The 18,269-nt window shown below is 35.5% G+C and overlaps 1 protein-coding gene across 1 annotated transcript in view; it reads left to right on the forward strand.

Annotated features, from left to right (window-relative positions):
• LOC129218071 (sarcalumenin-like) overlaps positions 1-18,269 on the forward strand; it is a 113,761-nt gene that overhangs the window by 92,058 nt on the left and 3,434 nt on the right. The window contains exons 5-6 of the mRNA XM_054852260.1: positions 9,657-9,773; positions 13,122-13,294. Of these exons, the coding sequence (XP_054708235.1) occupies positions 9,657-9,773; positions 13,122-13,294 (290 nt within the window). The remainder of the gene's footprint in view (positions 1-9,656; positions 9,774-13,121; positions 13,295-18,269) is intronic.

Here is an 18,269-nt window from a genome sequence, read left to right on the forward strand (position 1 = left end):
GGAACTCCAAGCATCTTTTCTATCAGCGTTACTAAAAATTGCGTAAAATTCCGAATTTCGACTTAAGTTTTGGAATGTTTCGGTGTTGCTCTGAATTCCTTTTTTTCCCCCTTCTGCAAGAAAAATAAGAAGGAAAAAAATAAGTTTATTTTCTTGTTTATTAAAATCATATTAAAATACTTTTGACTCTTTAATGTGTCAACTATTTCCCATCATAAAGGGCGGTAAATTGAGGAACTGCCCCGGGCGGCAGAAAGTGTAGCTACGCCACTGGGAAAGGGTTTTTTCGATTTTAAATTTGGCGTTATCAGGAAAGTCTCCTTGAGAAATAATGATAATGTCGTCAGCATATATGAAAATTTTGGCTCCAAATGGGATATCATCAAAAATGTCGTGCATGTAGGTCATGAAGAGGAAGGGTGCAAGAACAGATTCTTGAGCGACCCCAGCAGAGAGGGTGTGGGAGGAAGAGGTGGCTTCTCTCCACCGACCGAACTTTGATTTTCCTGGCTGGGAGAAACCTATTGATCCAACACGCAATTTTGCCGCTGATACCACATTTCAAAGGTTTCCATGTAATGCCGTCAATCCAGACGCTATCGTATGCAGATTTAATATCGAGTTTAATGCAAAAAATAAACTTTTTGTTTCTGCGGGCAGTTTGGATGTCTTCTGAAAATTTAGTTAAGGCAGTATTACAGTCACGAAAAGGGAGGAAGCCAAGGTGATTACTATGAAAAAGGTTTTTGGAAATGAACCATGAAACGTTGCGGCGGAGGATGAGACGTTCGAAGGGTTTCGAAGATACTGAACCTAAGGCAATAGGTTTGTATGAGGAGATATCTGCGGCAGGTTTATTAGGTTTCTTTATGGGGATGATGATGGAGGTTTTCCAGTCTTCAAGGATGGTGACATTGTTCCACATGGAGTTGAAGTTATTCAGGAGATTGGTTTTGATATTGTCGGGGATCGGTTTAAAGATTTTTGCAGGGATCCCGTCTTCACCGGGGGAAGTATTCTTCATGTGATTAATAGCTACGTTCAGTTCTTGAATGCTGAAGTTTTTGTCGAGATTGTTGCAATGATTGGAATTATATTTAAGTGGGATGCCAGGGGGAGACGGGCGGGAACAGTAGTGGAAGCAGAAAGCGTTGGCTTGAGCCAGAGCGGAGGAAACCGAGGTGATACCAATATTGATGATGTTGTTAGACTCTGTGATCCCCTTGGATCTTTTAGATACTATGGCTTTAATCATGCGATAGGCATTTTTGCTAGAGCCAAGATTATTGCAAATATTGTTCCATTAGTTGCGAGATACTTTTTTAATTTCTTTACGGAGATTAGTAGAGAAATGCTTGTATTTAAGCCAGTCGTCACGTGAGACTTTTTTTTTCTTGCTTTTGGGAGGAACTTGCGTTTTTTAACGGGGAGGAAACTGCATTTTTGAGTCCACCAGATAGTGTATTTGAATTTCTGTTCTGAGTGGGTCTTTTTTGTTGGTGTTGAGAGCTGTGATAAAAAGATTTTGGAGATCATGAAAATCAGTGTTATCCTGGAAGTTGCTTTTGATGTGGTTTACGACGTATTTCCAATTATGGCTATTCTTCTGGTAAGTTGTAGAGATGTTGGAGGTAAAAATCTGGGAGAAGTCGATAATGATAGGGTATCAGAGTCAAATAGGTCAGGTTGGACGTAAAAATCTAAGAGGGGGAAGAGGTCCATTGAGCAAAGTGAAAGATCAATTAGGGAGTGAACGCCGGAGTGGGCCCTATGAGTAGGGGAGCTATTGTTGATAACGCAGATATTATTGTTAATGATGCAATTAGCGAGAGAATCAGCATTGTGAGAGTTAAACGAACTGCCCCAGTAATTATGATGAAGATTGAAGTCTCCGAGAATAAGGAAGGACGTGGAAAGGGAGTTTTTTTATCAACAAGCCAATCAGTTTGAATTTTGCATTTGGGGGAATAAATATTGATGATGTCAATTTGTTTGTTGTTGTTCCAAATGCTGACGCCAAGAATTTCAGTATGAGGGGAGTGAAACCGGTTGAGATTGATTTCGGCAGAGGGGAAGGCTCTAGGGATTATTGTCATAAGGACACCCCCCCCCTCCGCGCCCACTCATCGATCTTTACAATAAATGGTGGAGTTGGAAAAGGAAAAATGGTCATTTTTGAGAAATGTCTCTTGGAAATCAAAAATGTTGTTATCTAAAAAGGGGGGCTGGTTGAAGTACAGGCGCTTATTCATGATACTACGGCAAATCCACTGGACTATAGACACGCCTTCAGCGACGAAAAAGAAAAGACAGAAAAAAAAGGCCCACCGGACCGAGGGGAGAAAAAGCGCCAAAAAGAGGGGGGAACAAAAAGGGAGGCCCGCTGTCACCGAGGACCAAAAGAGGAGGGAGGAAGGGGAGGGGTTGGGTTGGGCAGGGAAGAGCTGGGAGGACTGACATGAAAAAAATTGCTGGAGGTATCCATAACATTGGAGGACGAGCAGTTAGGAGCGTTAGGGACTTTCCTGGGACGCTAAGGGCTAAGGGGCAATTTTGAAAAGACATTGGTGAGCATATTTTGGATACTAGAGAGAGTGCTATTCATAGCTTGTTCGAAGATTTTAGATTGAATTTCAACAACTTGGTTGAATTTTTCCACCATCCTCTTCAGGGCCTCAGTGAGGATACTTTCGACTTTAAGATTTAACTGTTCTTGGGGGTTAGGGACACCTTCCATTCTGAAAACTTGGGCGAAGGAATGATTTTGTTCTTTGCGGTATCTGCGCTTGGCCTCCGGAAAGAAAGGCAATTAATACATTTAAATTTTAAAAAATTTGTTTCTTCAATGTACTTGGGCCATAATTTGTCTGAAGCCAAGTGATCACCCTGACAGAGTGCGCACCTTTTGGTGTTGCTCTCGCAAGAGGCAGTGGTATGATGTTCAGCACAGCGGCCGCATAATGTTTCTGATTTACAACTCTTGGAGCTGTGGTTATACTGTTAACATTGGGTGCATGCCCTAGGTCTATCTACGAAAAGTTCAACATTGTGGTTGGTGTACCACAGTTTGATTGAGGAGGGGAGATTGGTACCGTAAATGGTACCTAAAATCGATTCGCTTTGATGTTTGACTCCTTCTTTAATGTAAGAAAATCTACGAAGTTCTTTACTGTATGCTCCTTGTTCATATAATTCGGTGGCTAAGTCGTTGAGACTGAAGAAGAAGGAACCTAGTCCTAGTTCCGTCATTCAAAAGTGAACATTCTGTAGTAATGCTGAGAATAATTCTCTTTAGCTAGCAGTTCTTTGGCGCCTGCTGCGCTGTAAGTTTTCACTATCATGTGATTAGCACGAGTTGAAGTCGATTGATTTTATCTGATTGTGATTTATGATGGATTCTTCAAACTCTTTTTTGATTAGCAAAGGTTTATTGCGGAGGAGACCGGCTGTGGGCTGGTCCTTAACTTTGAAGAAAATATAAAAATTAGAGCCACCGTTGCCAGCAATAGTATCAATGGTGGTCGGGTAATCGGAGATACTTTGGAAAACATTGGGGTCCTCCATTCCTGCCATGAGAATGAAAGCAGGTAAATGACACTGTAACCAGAAAAGCCAAAATCCGGAAAGGAAAATTAAAGCAACCTTACCAAAACCAAAAAGTGGGAAGGAACACAAAAAAAAAAAAAAAAATTGACTAGGCGGGAGGGTTGTCCCAGGAACAAGAGGCAGCGGTCATAAGTTGCCTCAGAAAAAAAAAAACCCGAAGAAAGAAAAAGGGCCAAACGCCCGTCCCGTGCATCCCGCGAGAGAAGCTGCTACACAGCGAGCACCACACGCGAAAGCTTCGACTGTCGAACTGCAACTAAACCACGAGGAAAGGAACAGTTTAGGTTGCAGTCTGAATTAGACTTTACAGATATCACGACACGTGCTGCTATTTACATTTCGAGCCAACAAAATGGAATGGTAACCATTACGGTTACCGTTAACTGGGTACAGTGTTGGGCATTAATCAATTATTTTTTCAATTGCCTTGTTAATTGATTAAAAAGTAATTGTAATTAAATTAATTGCAATTAAACAATTAATTAAACTTTGCAATTAATTTAATTTAATTAATGTACGTGAATCATTTCTCACAATTAAAATAATTGCAATATTTTTTTTAATTGTTTTATGAAACAATTAAAGCTAACAATTAACTTTATGTATCAATTGTTACAGCGCACAGTACAGAGTCTAAAATAATACTCTGTTTCGTATTTTCGTTCAGTGTTGATTGCTCGTTCGCCACGTGAACTAGTCTCGTCTTGACAAGCTTTTCCTCACGTAAATGTTTATGTTTTAATTAAGTGTTTTGAGTTTGCTTAAATCATTGTTTTAGTTTAACACGTAACAGGGGAGGTGAGGTTTCAGAGACTGCTCTGTTTTAAATTTAAAAAAAAAAATCGTGAGCGCGTGTAATTTAGATACATTTCTATAATTCATCTCAGATGTTCTTTGGACTTTTATTATTGCAGAAAAAAAAATTTTGAATTTTAATTGAAACATACATTTTCTAAGGAAATTTTACTGGAGCAATAAAATTTTTTGAGAAAAGTCATAGTTGCAGTAAATAATTTATTGCTTGTAATAAAGTTGCAGTTAAGCGTTGATCTTTTATTTGTAGCTAACATATGCAGTTAAAAAGTTAGATAGTAATATGTATAGTGTCCACGTCCCAGGTAGACCTGTCGCCTATACAGTATAATATGCAAAACCAGTAATTTTTTAAGAGTTAGTTTTAATTAAAATTCACAAAACAATTGACAATTGTTAACTGTAGTAAACTTCAATTAACAATTAATCAGTTGTTAACTGTAGTAAACTACAATTAACAATTAATTAATCGTTAGCTGTAGTCAACTACAACTAACAATTAATTAATTGTTAACTGTAGTGAAGTACATTTAACAATTAGGTAATTGTTAATTGTAATTTTCCACAATTATAATTGATCAATTGTTAGTTGCTGTGGTTACGTTTACCAATTAATCAATTGTTAACCTTTAATTGTCCATACAATTAAAATGTGTCCAACTCTAACTGGGTACATTCCTCTTTGCCATCCGGTTACAGTATATAGAGATCGGTAGATTACATTAGCTTCATACGGCGATTTTCCAAGTCTGTCTTCTTAAGCTCATATTATCAGTGAAAGAATATACAGTAAAACCTGTAAAGTTGACCACCTTTGTAAGTTGACCACCTGTCTATGTTGACCGCTTTTGTCAAGAACGGAATTAGTCCTATCTTATGTAATGAAGGAAAACCTCTGTAACTTGACCACCTTTCTATCTTGACCACCTGTCTATCTTGACCATTAATGAACACCAAATTTGGTTTGGAGTATTGTAAAAAACCCTTTGTAAGTTGACCACTTGGTTTATTTTTTAAATTTTATTTAGCAAATTACTTCATTTTATTATCATTTTTTTATAGCTTTCCAAGAATATTTTTGATGCCAGACCAGCATTTTATCAACTAAATGAAAGAGCAGCATAACTAAACCTCAGCCCAGCTTGTTGCTCTTTGTGTTATAGTTTTACATAATAGGACTTCATAAAGAAAGTTAGTTGAACTTGAGATTGATAAAAAGTATGAAATATTAAAATTAATTGAAAAGGGAGAAATCCAGAGAAAATTAGCTGGGAGACATATGGAATTTCCAAAACTGGTCTAATAAGTGCGCCAAACTTCAATAAGGAGTTATTTTGTTGAAAAGTATATCATCATGGGGTTATAAATGTATATGAGAAAAAAAATAAAGCGAAAAATTTGTAATTTTTGATTAGCTATGAATTTTTAGGAACTATTAATATCAAATAAATAACTTTTCATAAACAATTTTTTTTTGATCAATTTACTGAAATTTTAAATTTGCATGACACATTATACGTCATTCTGAGAAAATAACCTCTAAAAATATTTGAATAACATTTTAAATTATTGTTTAAAAGTAATACTAAACAATGAAAGTGAGTTGAACAGAAAGAGTAAGTGTCAATTAGTAAAAAAATGTGCATGGTGCAAGAAATGACAAAAAAAAAAAAAAAAAAAAAATCATTACCCCCTTTATAAGTTGACCACCTGTCTAAGTTGACCACCAAAGTACTGCACCGCAAGTGGTCAACTTACACAGGTTTCACTGTACCACCATTTTTGCTGTGACCAAGAAGTCTTCGGTTCCATGACCAACGAGGACTTTTAATCAAGCCAGGCATTTCGAAGTTTCCCAGGTGGGGTTAAAGAGTAGATAATACATATTCTAACAACAAAAACGATGCCCATATGCATTCCACTTTGAAAAAACAATGTGCGAAACACAATGATTTTGCTAGGAGGACACTGACCCCTCCTATGTACCCTAAATGACGAGTTTGCTCTTAAGGTCTAAACAGTTTATAAACGTAATTAGAGAAAGGCACACAACTGGGACACTAAACGGACCTTCCTTCTTAGAGCGTCAAAGCTAGTAATTTCCACTGTTCTGCCACGGAGTTTCCTCTCTCTATGAATACTAGCATTCAATAAAATAAAGTCATTCAATGTAGTCCTCCAACATATTTTCGCAGGCGACGATTCCGTTACCATGCAGGATCACCTCCCGAATGATAGCGGCGCAATTTTTACTTCCATTTATTTTACAATTAATAATCGTAATAGTAGTTCCTACACTAAATATACAATTGTTACTGAAGTCTTATCCTCCATAAAATTCAAATCCAATATCGTTTCAAATCACTATTCCATTGTCACCAAACATATATTTTAGGCATTTGTTGGTTATTTAATTCTCTGGAACGAGATTTTGCTGCCAATTACCAATCGTTATTGGTCATCGCTGCTCTTAAAACATCTTTCTATACTCTTTTCGTATATGTCTTGTGATCTGATAGTTTTTCTTCAGATTGCATGGCCATTAAACGTTCCATTTAACTTCCCCGCATATAATGACATTGAAGACTTACTAACGAAATGTTAGACTTCATGAGAAACTACAGTGAAAACTAAGATTTCGCTGTGCATGCAAATTTAATTCTGAAAAATATGTCTAAAAGTAAATTTACTAATATACAATCATAATTCACTCAAACATTTCGAAATTTTTGTTCATTTTCTTAATTATTTATTGTTGATATAGAAGCTAATCGTAGTAAAAATATTCAGATTGGTTTATTTTACCCCAAAGTTTATATGAAAAATCTTTTCATTTAACAATTGATGGATATTTTTTCCAGATTTAAAAACTCATGTGTTTATCATCTCTAAATTTGTTCGTAATTTAGCTTGTTCCCATATCCTTCATTTTGTTTAGTTCTGGACTTTCCATTCTTCTACTTCATTTTATTTCCGCAGTAATAGTTATTGCAGAAATTTTTTAATTGAAAAACTTTTGTGTCCTGATTGCTAAAAGCTATTGTTGCAGTTGTGCCTGAAAAAACTTCTCGCACCTACTGCTGCCGTGCTAAGCACAAAAGTTGTATCTGTACTTTTTATCGAAATTGAGTTATGGTCACCAAATGATTATTTGTCACATATTTTGTCAAAATACAATATTTTATGGTAAATATTTTTGAAAAAAATTCTGAAAATGTTGCATCTGTATCAAATACATGGAGGCACACAATTTTAAACGGGAATTTCTCGTTTGAACTCAGATGCAGACGCGACTTCTGCGCTTAGCACGGCAGACTGGTTTCAAGTTTAGTGTACTAAATGTACGGCAATGTAGCCTGTTTCAACTAAATAAAGTAGAATATATAATATAATGGTGCTTTTCGTGATAAAATGGCTAATGAAATGTATTGATAGTGTTGGAAAAATATTATTTCAAACTTATATGTGGGAATTTATGACAGTTTAGAAAAGAAATCTCCCCACCGCAATCCTCTGAGACACTTGACGGCGTTTTGAAGTCTAGGAGGAGCGATTGATGATCTCAGCTGTTTCAGTTTTATAACTGCAGCGTGGAAAAAAAATAAAGTACAAATGCAAAAAAAAAAAAACACACAAAATTTGGACGATGGGGAAAAAAACTAACTTAGAGGAACAATTGGGAATTTTGAAAGTTCACAAACTCCAACCTTTTTACACGTTAGTATTAGTCCTATAGCATACGTATTTAAGGTTTTCTTCAGACGATATCATTTCTAAAGTCTCGTGTATGCTCTCAATAACAAGTTGTTGCTTAAGTAAAATTGAACAAAAGCTGAAAATACACTTCGTAATGAAGTTTTTTATAAATTAAAGTATAATTCAAATTTAGGGTTTATGTCCGAAAAGAGTATATAAGCAATGCTTGCTCATATAACCGGATACTAATGAACGTTATGAGATGTTATTGGTGAGATGATTTTGCATTTCAGTACGAGTAATGTCGACTTCCTTCACAAAACTGGTGTGTGCCAAAAAATTTTTTCGTTCAGAATTGTAATATAGAATCCTACTGTTATATATGATCTCATTTCGTACTTTTTCATTGCTAAATGGAGATGTTCTGTAAATAATGTGTACTTTTATTTCCAACACATGACAGGAGCCTGGTTTTCATGGATGAAATTTTGAAATGCAATTGATCTGCAGTCATGAACTACTTTTATCATTCCGCTGTCAATATATTCCGGCTAGCATTTTTGCGATACGAAGGATGAATAAACGGCTGAATTACACCTGAAAGGCGAAACAAAAATATTCGATCCTGAAGTTTAGTTCAGCTAATATATTTTGACTATGCTGAAAGTACTGAAGTTTAAGAGTTTTCAATGACATTCACATGAAACAATTTTTTGGAAGGGGGGGGGGGAGATCAACAAAATCATTAGTATTTTCTGATTATGTATCAAAAAGTTCATTGATTTCTACCACAGACTAAAAGAACTTTTTAAAGTCGTAACTCTATGAATACAATGTATGACTCAGAAGTTGCAAGACTGATCTCAGAACTAGAAATTTATTGGACATATAAGTACAGCGTACTAAAATTCTCCTTCAGCATCAAAACACCGCTGCCAGCGCGTCTTCCGTTGTTCGTAGCCCTTCTGGAAGTCCTCGGGCGACATGCTGTCAATGGCTTTCCTCGAAGCCTGCTGGACTTGTTTTATTTTATTTTTTTTTTGCATCGATGGAGTCGAATCGCTTCCTTTTTAGACCTATCTTGATAAGGGGAAGATGAAAAAGTCTCTTGGAACCAAGTTGAGAGTGTAGGGTGGCCAGTGTTGTCAATTTAAATTTGAACAAAATTTCGTCGTCGGCGAGCGACGTGCGAGCGCGCGTTGTCGTGGAAGAGAATCCAATCGCCCTTGATCGCCAGGCGGAAGTGGTAGACTCGATTCCTCAAGCGGCGGAGCACTCCATCGTGAAAATCTTTTTTTGTATCTCCCGTTTTTCGACCGAGGTCAATGACACGCACTCACGCAGCAAGCGATGCGCACTCTCTAGTGTTCCGAAGCCAGCTGCCGCAGCTTCCGTCCGTTCACTGACACCCCACACTACTTCCCCAACCCATCCGCACCAGTCCGCGCACTCCCCTTCTCGGGAAACAAAATCAGTGTTCTGAATCACACCTTGTATGCTTCAAATGTATGTGACAGTAAAATATTTGTTTCTTTTCACAGATGCCGAAATATTCAGCAAACCCATGCTTCTTTTCCTCGGACCATGGAATGCTGGCAAAACAACAATTATTAATTACTTACTGGGTGTGGAAAGAACTCCTTCTGCACTGAAAACAGGTACAAATTATCTATGAATTGTGAGGAAAAACTGCAGCTACAAATTTATCAGCAGTGATTTAATTTCCCTTATTGCGTGTATTCTAAAAATTTAGGATCATAGACTATTATTTTTTATGAGCATATTGTTCGCAATTTCTGTACTTACAACACATACATTTGAAACATCATTCTTTTTTTTTTCTTTTTTTTTCTGGTGAATTCCAGGAAAAAGGCGACATGACACTTGAATTTTAAAACTTAATATTCTGTCACTTGCCACATACTCTTGAGAAATAAATGAATTCTTTGAATCTTAACCTGTTCTTCCCATACAGTTTGATTATTTCTAGAAAATCAACGGCAAAATCAAGTTTTCTCTTTATATTTTTACAGAGCAAAAAATTTATTTTTTGTTACATGCTGTAATTTTAATAAACTTACTATCAGCATATAATATTTAGGTTAACTTTTATCTTTTGAATGTCTAGTTAAACTTTTTGGTAACTAATTTAAAATTTCTTTTTTTTTCAATCCAGAAATAGGCTCATTACTAAGGTGACAATTTGATGTCCTTTCGTTACCAAAATACTACATCTCAGTTAGTTCATTAAGAACCTATTGGGTATAGAAACGAATGTTTTTTTTATGCAAAGCAGAATTCTGCCCCTCTTCAAGGAGGCATAGTTATAATTTTAATGGATATTTAATTTATATGGTTTTTAATGGCAACGGAAGGACAAAAAAATACGGTAACGGAAGGACATTTTATTATAAGCTGATACAGGGTAAAATTTTAGAATGCTAGTATGAAACAAACTATGGTTTAAAGTTAGTAGTCAAAATAAAAACATATGTAAGTAATATTTGTACAAAAATTATGTGTGCGTTTATTTAAAAAATAAACTTTTACTTTTTTTATTTTTATTATTATTATTTTTTAATTTTTCGTGATTTTATTTCTTTTACTGTATGTGATAAAAATCATGAAAATTACACGTAAAAACTCCTAAGCATGTGAAAATCATTTTGGTATGACATGTTTGTGATATGACGAGTCAATTCAAGCAGAAACATATGCTTAAAAACCTGAAATTTATATTGGAACAATGCTAAATTGAAATTGCTTTCAGATTTGCTGACACAAGTCACAGGAAAGGGCTGTTGAGAGCATTGATTTAATCGTTAAACGCATTGCGAAGAGATCATTATATTCATAGATCTACTTTCAAAAAAGATGGAGAAAAAAGGATCTAAAAAGATCCATTCTCATCCCGACACACAAAAAATGCACTATTTGAATCCTAAACAAATTATGTTATTGAATATAGTAAGTACTTCAAGAAATCGAACGAGATATCACTTCAAAGTCAACAGACTCTCAGTTATAAACAATATTAAAAATGAAGATTCTCTGCTGAATTAAATACACCAAATCATAAGAATATGCTAAAGGATTAATTAACTTTTGGACAAGTCATCCAAGTTGGATGGAAGGGAATGAAATTAACAAAGAGCAATGTTGGATAGGTACTTCATATAGAAGATGAAGGAATAGAAATAACTTGTTTGAGAATGCATAATAATGTGGGAATGATCTTCGTGTTTGCTGAGAAAGAAAATAAATGTTCTATGGATTATGATAAAATTATTGTATATTTAAAGAATTCAGAATTCGAACAGATGGCTGAGGCATTAGATATTGTTTCAGACTGCTGTATTAGCTGAATAAATGTTTGTAAGTTGAAATTTTCCAAGTTTAATTGTTTTGGACTTCTTGTCCTTCCGTTACCCTTAACAAATACATAATTTATATGCTTAAAATAATTATTTTTTTTTACTAGAGGTGGAATTGTAATGACTGAACACTCATGTATGTGCTCTAATTTTTGTAAAATTTTCCCTTTTATAGTTTAGCCGAACTTTTGGGGAGAACATGATAGCGTGAAAATCATGACGCAAAAATGTCCTTCCGTTACCGTTTTTTTTAAATTTGATTTAAAAAAAAAGGCTACTAACAAAAAATTCTCGGCTTTGGTTCTTTTAGCAACTTAATATGATGTGTATGAAAGTCTATGCATCAGCTTTTGAAAAAATATGCATTTTTAATATGCCTACAGACAGAAATGCATCGATTGTTTTTGTAAAACTGTCCTTCCGTTACCGCTGGAATTCACCTTATAGAAGTATGCTTCAGAGAGACAAGTAAAGTTACATTTGTTTTTGAACTCTCAGTAAATAATCTTACTGTCCATCGAAATTGCAACCGATTGACATTTGATACATCACTTAAATTTATTAGTATGTACTACATACTGGCTACAGGTGGTCATCGCAAAAACTGACCTCAAGTACTAAAATGTTATTGCTAATGTTAAATGTGATGTAAATTTGGTTGCGCAAAATTTTTAAAAAAAATTGCTAACCCAAAGATGTTGAAATGTGTAACCTTGTGTATTTAACTTTTTGCTGAACGTTTTCACGACCTACTTTGAACGACTCAACTGCTTGTAATCATTGTGTATGTTTCAAGTTTGTACGAGTGGACTCTTTTGTACTTTTAAACAAACATCATGCACAATCTAAAATGAAACCATAACGAAAACATAAAAAGTCTCCGAAAACAACGGCAGTACAATCATGTAAAAAAAACAATCAAAAGTACAAGTCTTGGAAATCTTTAAAAAATTGAGAGATTTATTTTTTTAAAATAGCTAGCAAGATAAACCAGGCTCTTAAACATAAATAAATTTTTCAATAGTACTTCTCATGGAAGTGATTCAAAAAAGTAAAGAGCACTCTCAGTGCATTAATTTTAACGTTTTGGTTATAATGCATACAAGCAGTGGCGTAGCGAGAAATTTTTCATGGGAAGGGGTGTGGGGGTAAAATGTTTCGAAATTAAAGGCTGAAAAGCGAAGTTTTAGACCCTTGCAGGTGTGCTTCATAAAATTCTGTTGTTTCATGGGACAGTGGTAAAATGTTTCGAAATTAAAGGCTGAAAAGCGAAGTTTTAGACCCTTGCAGGTGTGCTTCATAAAATTATGTTGTTTCATGGGACAGTGGTAATGAAAAGCCCCCCCCCCCCCCATTTTTTAAAGCCCGCTGGGCACGAATCCGATCTCGTAAACCTTTTTCCACCAATCACTGATGACACGAGACGTTAAAATGAGCTCTCTTGAAAACTAGTTAGAGTCTCTCCTCTAAATCATTCATTATTCCGTAAGTCCACCCTAGTTTCAGAATAAGTAAAATCGTTAAATTAAAAAACTATTATCGCCGTTCAAATTTACCTAACTGAACTCATGATTCTCAAGCTCATGCACAATTCGCAAAATTATATTTTAAAATCATTCTATGCATTTTTAGGAACTGGAATCACAGATGTAGATTTCTCTTTGATCACATATGGTGACCAAAGGCGGACAGTTAGCGGTACGGAACTAGTAGCAGACTGGCATTACGCTGGACTCCAGAAATTCGGGCAAGGGTTCCTCGACCATCTCCGAAGTATCCATTTACCACACACTCTTTTAAAAAAGGTAATATCAATTTTTAGTTCTATACGAAGATATCATTTTCCATTATGCGTTTCGAAAGAGATATGGATAATGATACCAAGTATCAAAAAATTGAAGGTGTAATTATGTGATTGAAAGTGCATGATGAGGGAATGATTGCAAGTGAACGTTTCAAAAACAGGCCCGGATTACCCAATAGGCCACCCTAGACCCTGGACTAGAGGTGCAAGCCGAAAAGGGCGCACATCACGGAGAGAAAAAAAATTAATAAACAGCTCGTTGAAAAAAAAAAAAAAATGTGGCACTCTAGTACATCTGAACAAGCAAAATTCAACTAGAATAGATTGCAACTAGCCCGTTTGGCAGGAAAAAAAAACAACTGGAGGATAGGGAAGGAGCGTAATGATTGAGTTGAGTTCCTTTTCTGATCAAAGCAAATAATTTTCAATATCTTTGATTGGAACAATATTTTGTTAAATATATAGCTCTGCCCAGGGGCGAACTGGGTCCTCCAAGAGGGCGTTAACCTTGACTCCCGAAGGGCACACAGGTTCGAGGACTCAAAAAAAAAACGAAAGCGCATAAGTTCGAGGGCCGATGGGCTAGTAGCCCCGGCTTCGAAAGGTGAAAAAACTTATTAGAAGTTTAGAAGTAAGTCACACACAGGAAAACTAGAAAAAACCATGACCTAGGTTCAGTTATAAAACTTGTTACTGGAAATATTTTTCTCTTGATGTCTTTAAATTACTTAGTAAGTATGTGTTTCGCAATTAATAATTTATTAATTCATACTTGTTTATAACTGATAAACATCAAGGGTGCCCAAAGTTAAAATTTTAAGTTCGGTAAAATTATCAATTTACCGAATAAAACTTCAAATATCACCGAATGACAAAATAAGAGCACGCACACGTACCAACACTTTTCGAAAAGAAAAAATAGACATCCTATTTTGCATAATATATTCACCATATATTGCTTTAATTCTCTACACACACATGCATTGCATGCAAGTTCCTAATAAATAATTTATTATACACAATTTTATGTATTTTTACTTATAATGATGTAAGTTATCTGTTTTTACTTCCAACATATTAATTTTATGAATATTGTTACAAATCCTGTAAATATTAATTATTGTAGTAACGTAACCTGTAAATAGTTTCCCGTAATGAATATACAACCCCTTAACATATGGCTAAAGTATACGACCCCCCTATTTCTTTTTTTGCTTATTGATAAAATTTGATAACGGTCTACTATTTTCCAGAAGCGTTTGGAATATTTGAGAGATTTCTTTCGGTGTGTATATAAACCGTTACGCTGGATAAAGAGTTAAGTTTCGATTGAGAATTCGTACTGAGAGTGTATTAGCTCTGTTGATAGCGAGGCATTTCGCTGTGTTGTTTTCGTATTTGGAAGTAAATACGTGTGTAACCGTTAAGTTTACGGTGTTGAGTGAAATTTGCTTAATTGCTGATGATTAATTTAGCAGTTGTTAACGATTTCTCCTGTACATAGTGTAAATAAAGCTCCTGTGTTTTTATCAAGAACTGTGTCTTCATTTCAAGAAAGTGGAAGTCGCACCGAATCCGTTACAATATTTTTATTCAAAAGTTCACCACGAAGATCTGAACAAAGTGGATAAAAAATGCATGGGATACTCCGAAGTATGTTTTAAATAGAAGAAAAATTAAAATTAGAGAGAAAGAGTGATTCAGAACATTGTAAGGTAGAGACACCAGCAGTTCTAAATTTTTCTAAGGTAAAAAAATGAATGGAAAACAAAAGTGCATCAAGAAATTCAGGAGCTCGTATATTTAAATTTAAATAAAAAGGAAAAAAACTATGTAAGATATCACTGCTGAATATCACCTCAGGCCAAAGCGTCCAAAAAAAATTTTTCCAGGGCTAAAAGTGTTTGTTTTTCAAACAGACAAAAATTTGAAAGATAAATTTGAAAATTCCATTATGGAATAACTAAAACAATTAAATGTTTTGGAAAAGAAATAGTGAGTCAGGATGTTTTACAACATATTTTTAAAAATGAAAAAAATATAATGGACAAAGCAAAATAGGGGGAGGAAGGAGTTTTCCAAGTCTATCCCCATCTTTTACGTCACCAAAGGTAACCTAAAATTGCATTTTATAACTTCAATAGAAACATTTCAGGGTAGATTCCATGAACCCGCTTCCGCTATCATCTTCAAAGATTATCTAAACTTTTTTTTTTTTTTTAATGAAGCATCAATTTAAAATTTTCCGAGTGAGACTCAACGAACCACATCCTTTCCCACAACGTCATATCAAACATGATCTTCAACTGTGCATTCAGGACTAAAATATCGAAAATTTTTGGTGAGGGTCCTAAACACTAATTCTCTCCCAAATACCATCAAAGAAAGCAAGCAAGTTCGTTTATAGGACCTCAACTCTTAACATTTGTGCAGGAGTGCCCTCGAAACCCCCCCCCCCCTTTCTGTTTCATTTTGAAGATGGTCTAAAATTTCAACCCTTTCCGGAGGAAATTCCTTAAACCCTATTCAGTCATCCAGTATTCGAAGTCCCACAAATGCATAGAGTTTTTCATTTTTTTCGGGGGAGGGGGAGGATCTCTATAACGCCCCACCTTCACATCGTATCAGATAGTCTAAAACTTTGTTTTTAGGAACTTTAGCTCGAAAACTTTCCTAGAGAGTGATCCTAATTTCAGCCCTCCTCCTACCTTATTGAAAATCGTCTAAGATTTTGTTTTTAGGACTTCAATTTTGAAATTCTTTTCTGAGAGCGCCCCCGATTTCAGCCCTTCTCCAACATTATTAACATTATCCAAAATTTTGTTTTTACGACTTTAAATTCAAAACAACTATGGAAGAGAGTAACCGAACTCTATTCCTTATCGTAACGTCATCAGAGATGGTTTACAATTGAGTATTTAAATTTTCAATTTCGAAAACTTTCTGGGGAAGAACGGTTAAATCTATATCCAGGCGTCATAAAAGATGTCCAACAATTTTTTGAGTTTCAGTTTCGAAATGTTTCCTCGCTAGAGTCACCAATCGCCCTGCATCAAGAAAAAAAAATCGATAAAAATTGCGCTTTAGGACCTCAATTTCGAAAAAATTTCAGGGGAGTTCTCCCGACTCCCACCGTTCCCCAGCATCATTAGTAGCATCGTCGAAAATTTCGTTTCAAAAACTAATTACTGCGGGGGGAGAGTTTCCAAAATCATTCCTTTCTGTAACATCATCAAAGATAACATACAATTATGTATGTAGGACTTCAGTTACGAAAACTTTCTGGGGCGTGCTCCAAATGCCATTACTTCCCGTCAAAAAGCTTTAGATGGAATAAAATCGTATTTCTAATGCTTCAATTTGAAAACAAATTCGGGGGAAGCACCCCCAAAACCCCCTCTTTTGAATATTATCGAAAGAAAAACATCTCCCATTTTATCAACGGGTTGGGGGGGGGCTCGAAACCTTCAATTGTCACTGGACGCAACTACGCCTCTGGTAATGTATGGGAGGCGGGGGGGGGGTACGATTTCGGTTGAGCTCGGATATATGAGGTGGGGCGTAATCATTAAGTTTGGCCTAGGGCGTAAATAGATGTTGATCCGACCCTGTCAAAAACACATTGCATTTGACTATACAAAGAAATACTGATCCAATGAATTTACTTAAAAAGAAGTCAAGCTTGAATATTGGAACAAAATGTGCTTGAATTTAAAATATTTTCATTACAAAAACTCAATAATATATTATTGTGATTATAATTTGAATGTAGATATTTCGTAACTTTACTAATACGTAACCCATTAGTTATCAGTTAGAGCGTAAACATAATATTTGACAAAACACGGAATTCTCAACTTCAATGAGATGGCATCTGCCTCCAGCTCGGTTAGAACCTAATGTAGTTATGATCACTATCTCCAATATGATCCCCTACACACAACCCCTGAACAGAACTTCCTACGTCACAGAAAACTAGACCCAAAATCGCCTCCTCTCGAGTCCCCTGAGTTACTTCTTGATCTAAGAAACGAAACTCAATTACTTCTAAAAATTCCTCTTCTCTGCCATTACTAGGATAAAAAAATTTCCAATCAATACCCGGAAAATTGAAATCCCCGTTATGATGACGGATCCCTTACTGGACATGTCAGAAATAATACGAAACATCTGTTCATCTTGTCCCTGGCTTGAATTAGGTGGCCTATAAATGTTTCCAGAGCGCAATTTTTTGCCCTTATTGCTCATCAACTGCTGCCAAACCATATCAATTATCAGTAGGTTTATCATTTTATGACCAATTCATTGCAAATGAAATTGTCTCTAACATAAAATAAAACCCCACCACCTATTTTGCCTACTCTATCTTGTCTAAACAAATTATACTCAGCAATATGTTATAAATCTACATCAAATTCGGTATCTCATGTCTCTGTAATTCCAATAACATCCAACTTCTCATCTATAATTATGCTTTTCAAATTCTTCCATCTTGTTCCTAACACTGCGAGCATTGGTATAGTAAACTTTAAGCATGCCCAAATTGCTTTTATTTAACACCCTGAAATTTTCTAAACCACAATTGTTAAAATAACTACTCTTGTTCGACACTTTATTTCCATTTCTAGCAATACCCAAAAAATTTTCTTCCTCCCGATACCTGATGCTTGCACCATGCTCCCCATTCAAACTTAGTTTTTTGACTCCGAAGAAAAAATCAAACCACTAACCATTTTGACACCTGTAGAGTTCAGATGCGGGTCATCCCTAGCAATCCAATCCTGTTTACAATGACTCCATACATCAATGAACCTAATACTACGCTTTTCGCAAATTGATTTAAATAGTAGGCTGATACAGCTAGCACGTTGATTTAGCCAACTCTTATGTACTCCATACCTGGGAAGCAAACCAACCACATGGACATGGTCGAACAGTTGTTAGCTTTGGCCAACAGAAACTCTCATTCCTTTGAA

Source organism: Uloborus diversus, chromosome 3 (genome assembly GCF_026930045.1).
Source record: "Uloborus diversus isolate 005 chromosome 3, Udiv.v.3.1, whole genome shotgun sequence".
Lineage (NCBI taxonomy): Eukaryota > Metazoa > Arthropoda > Arachnida > Araneae > Uloboridae > Uloborus > Uloborus diversus.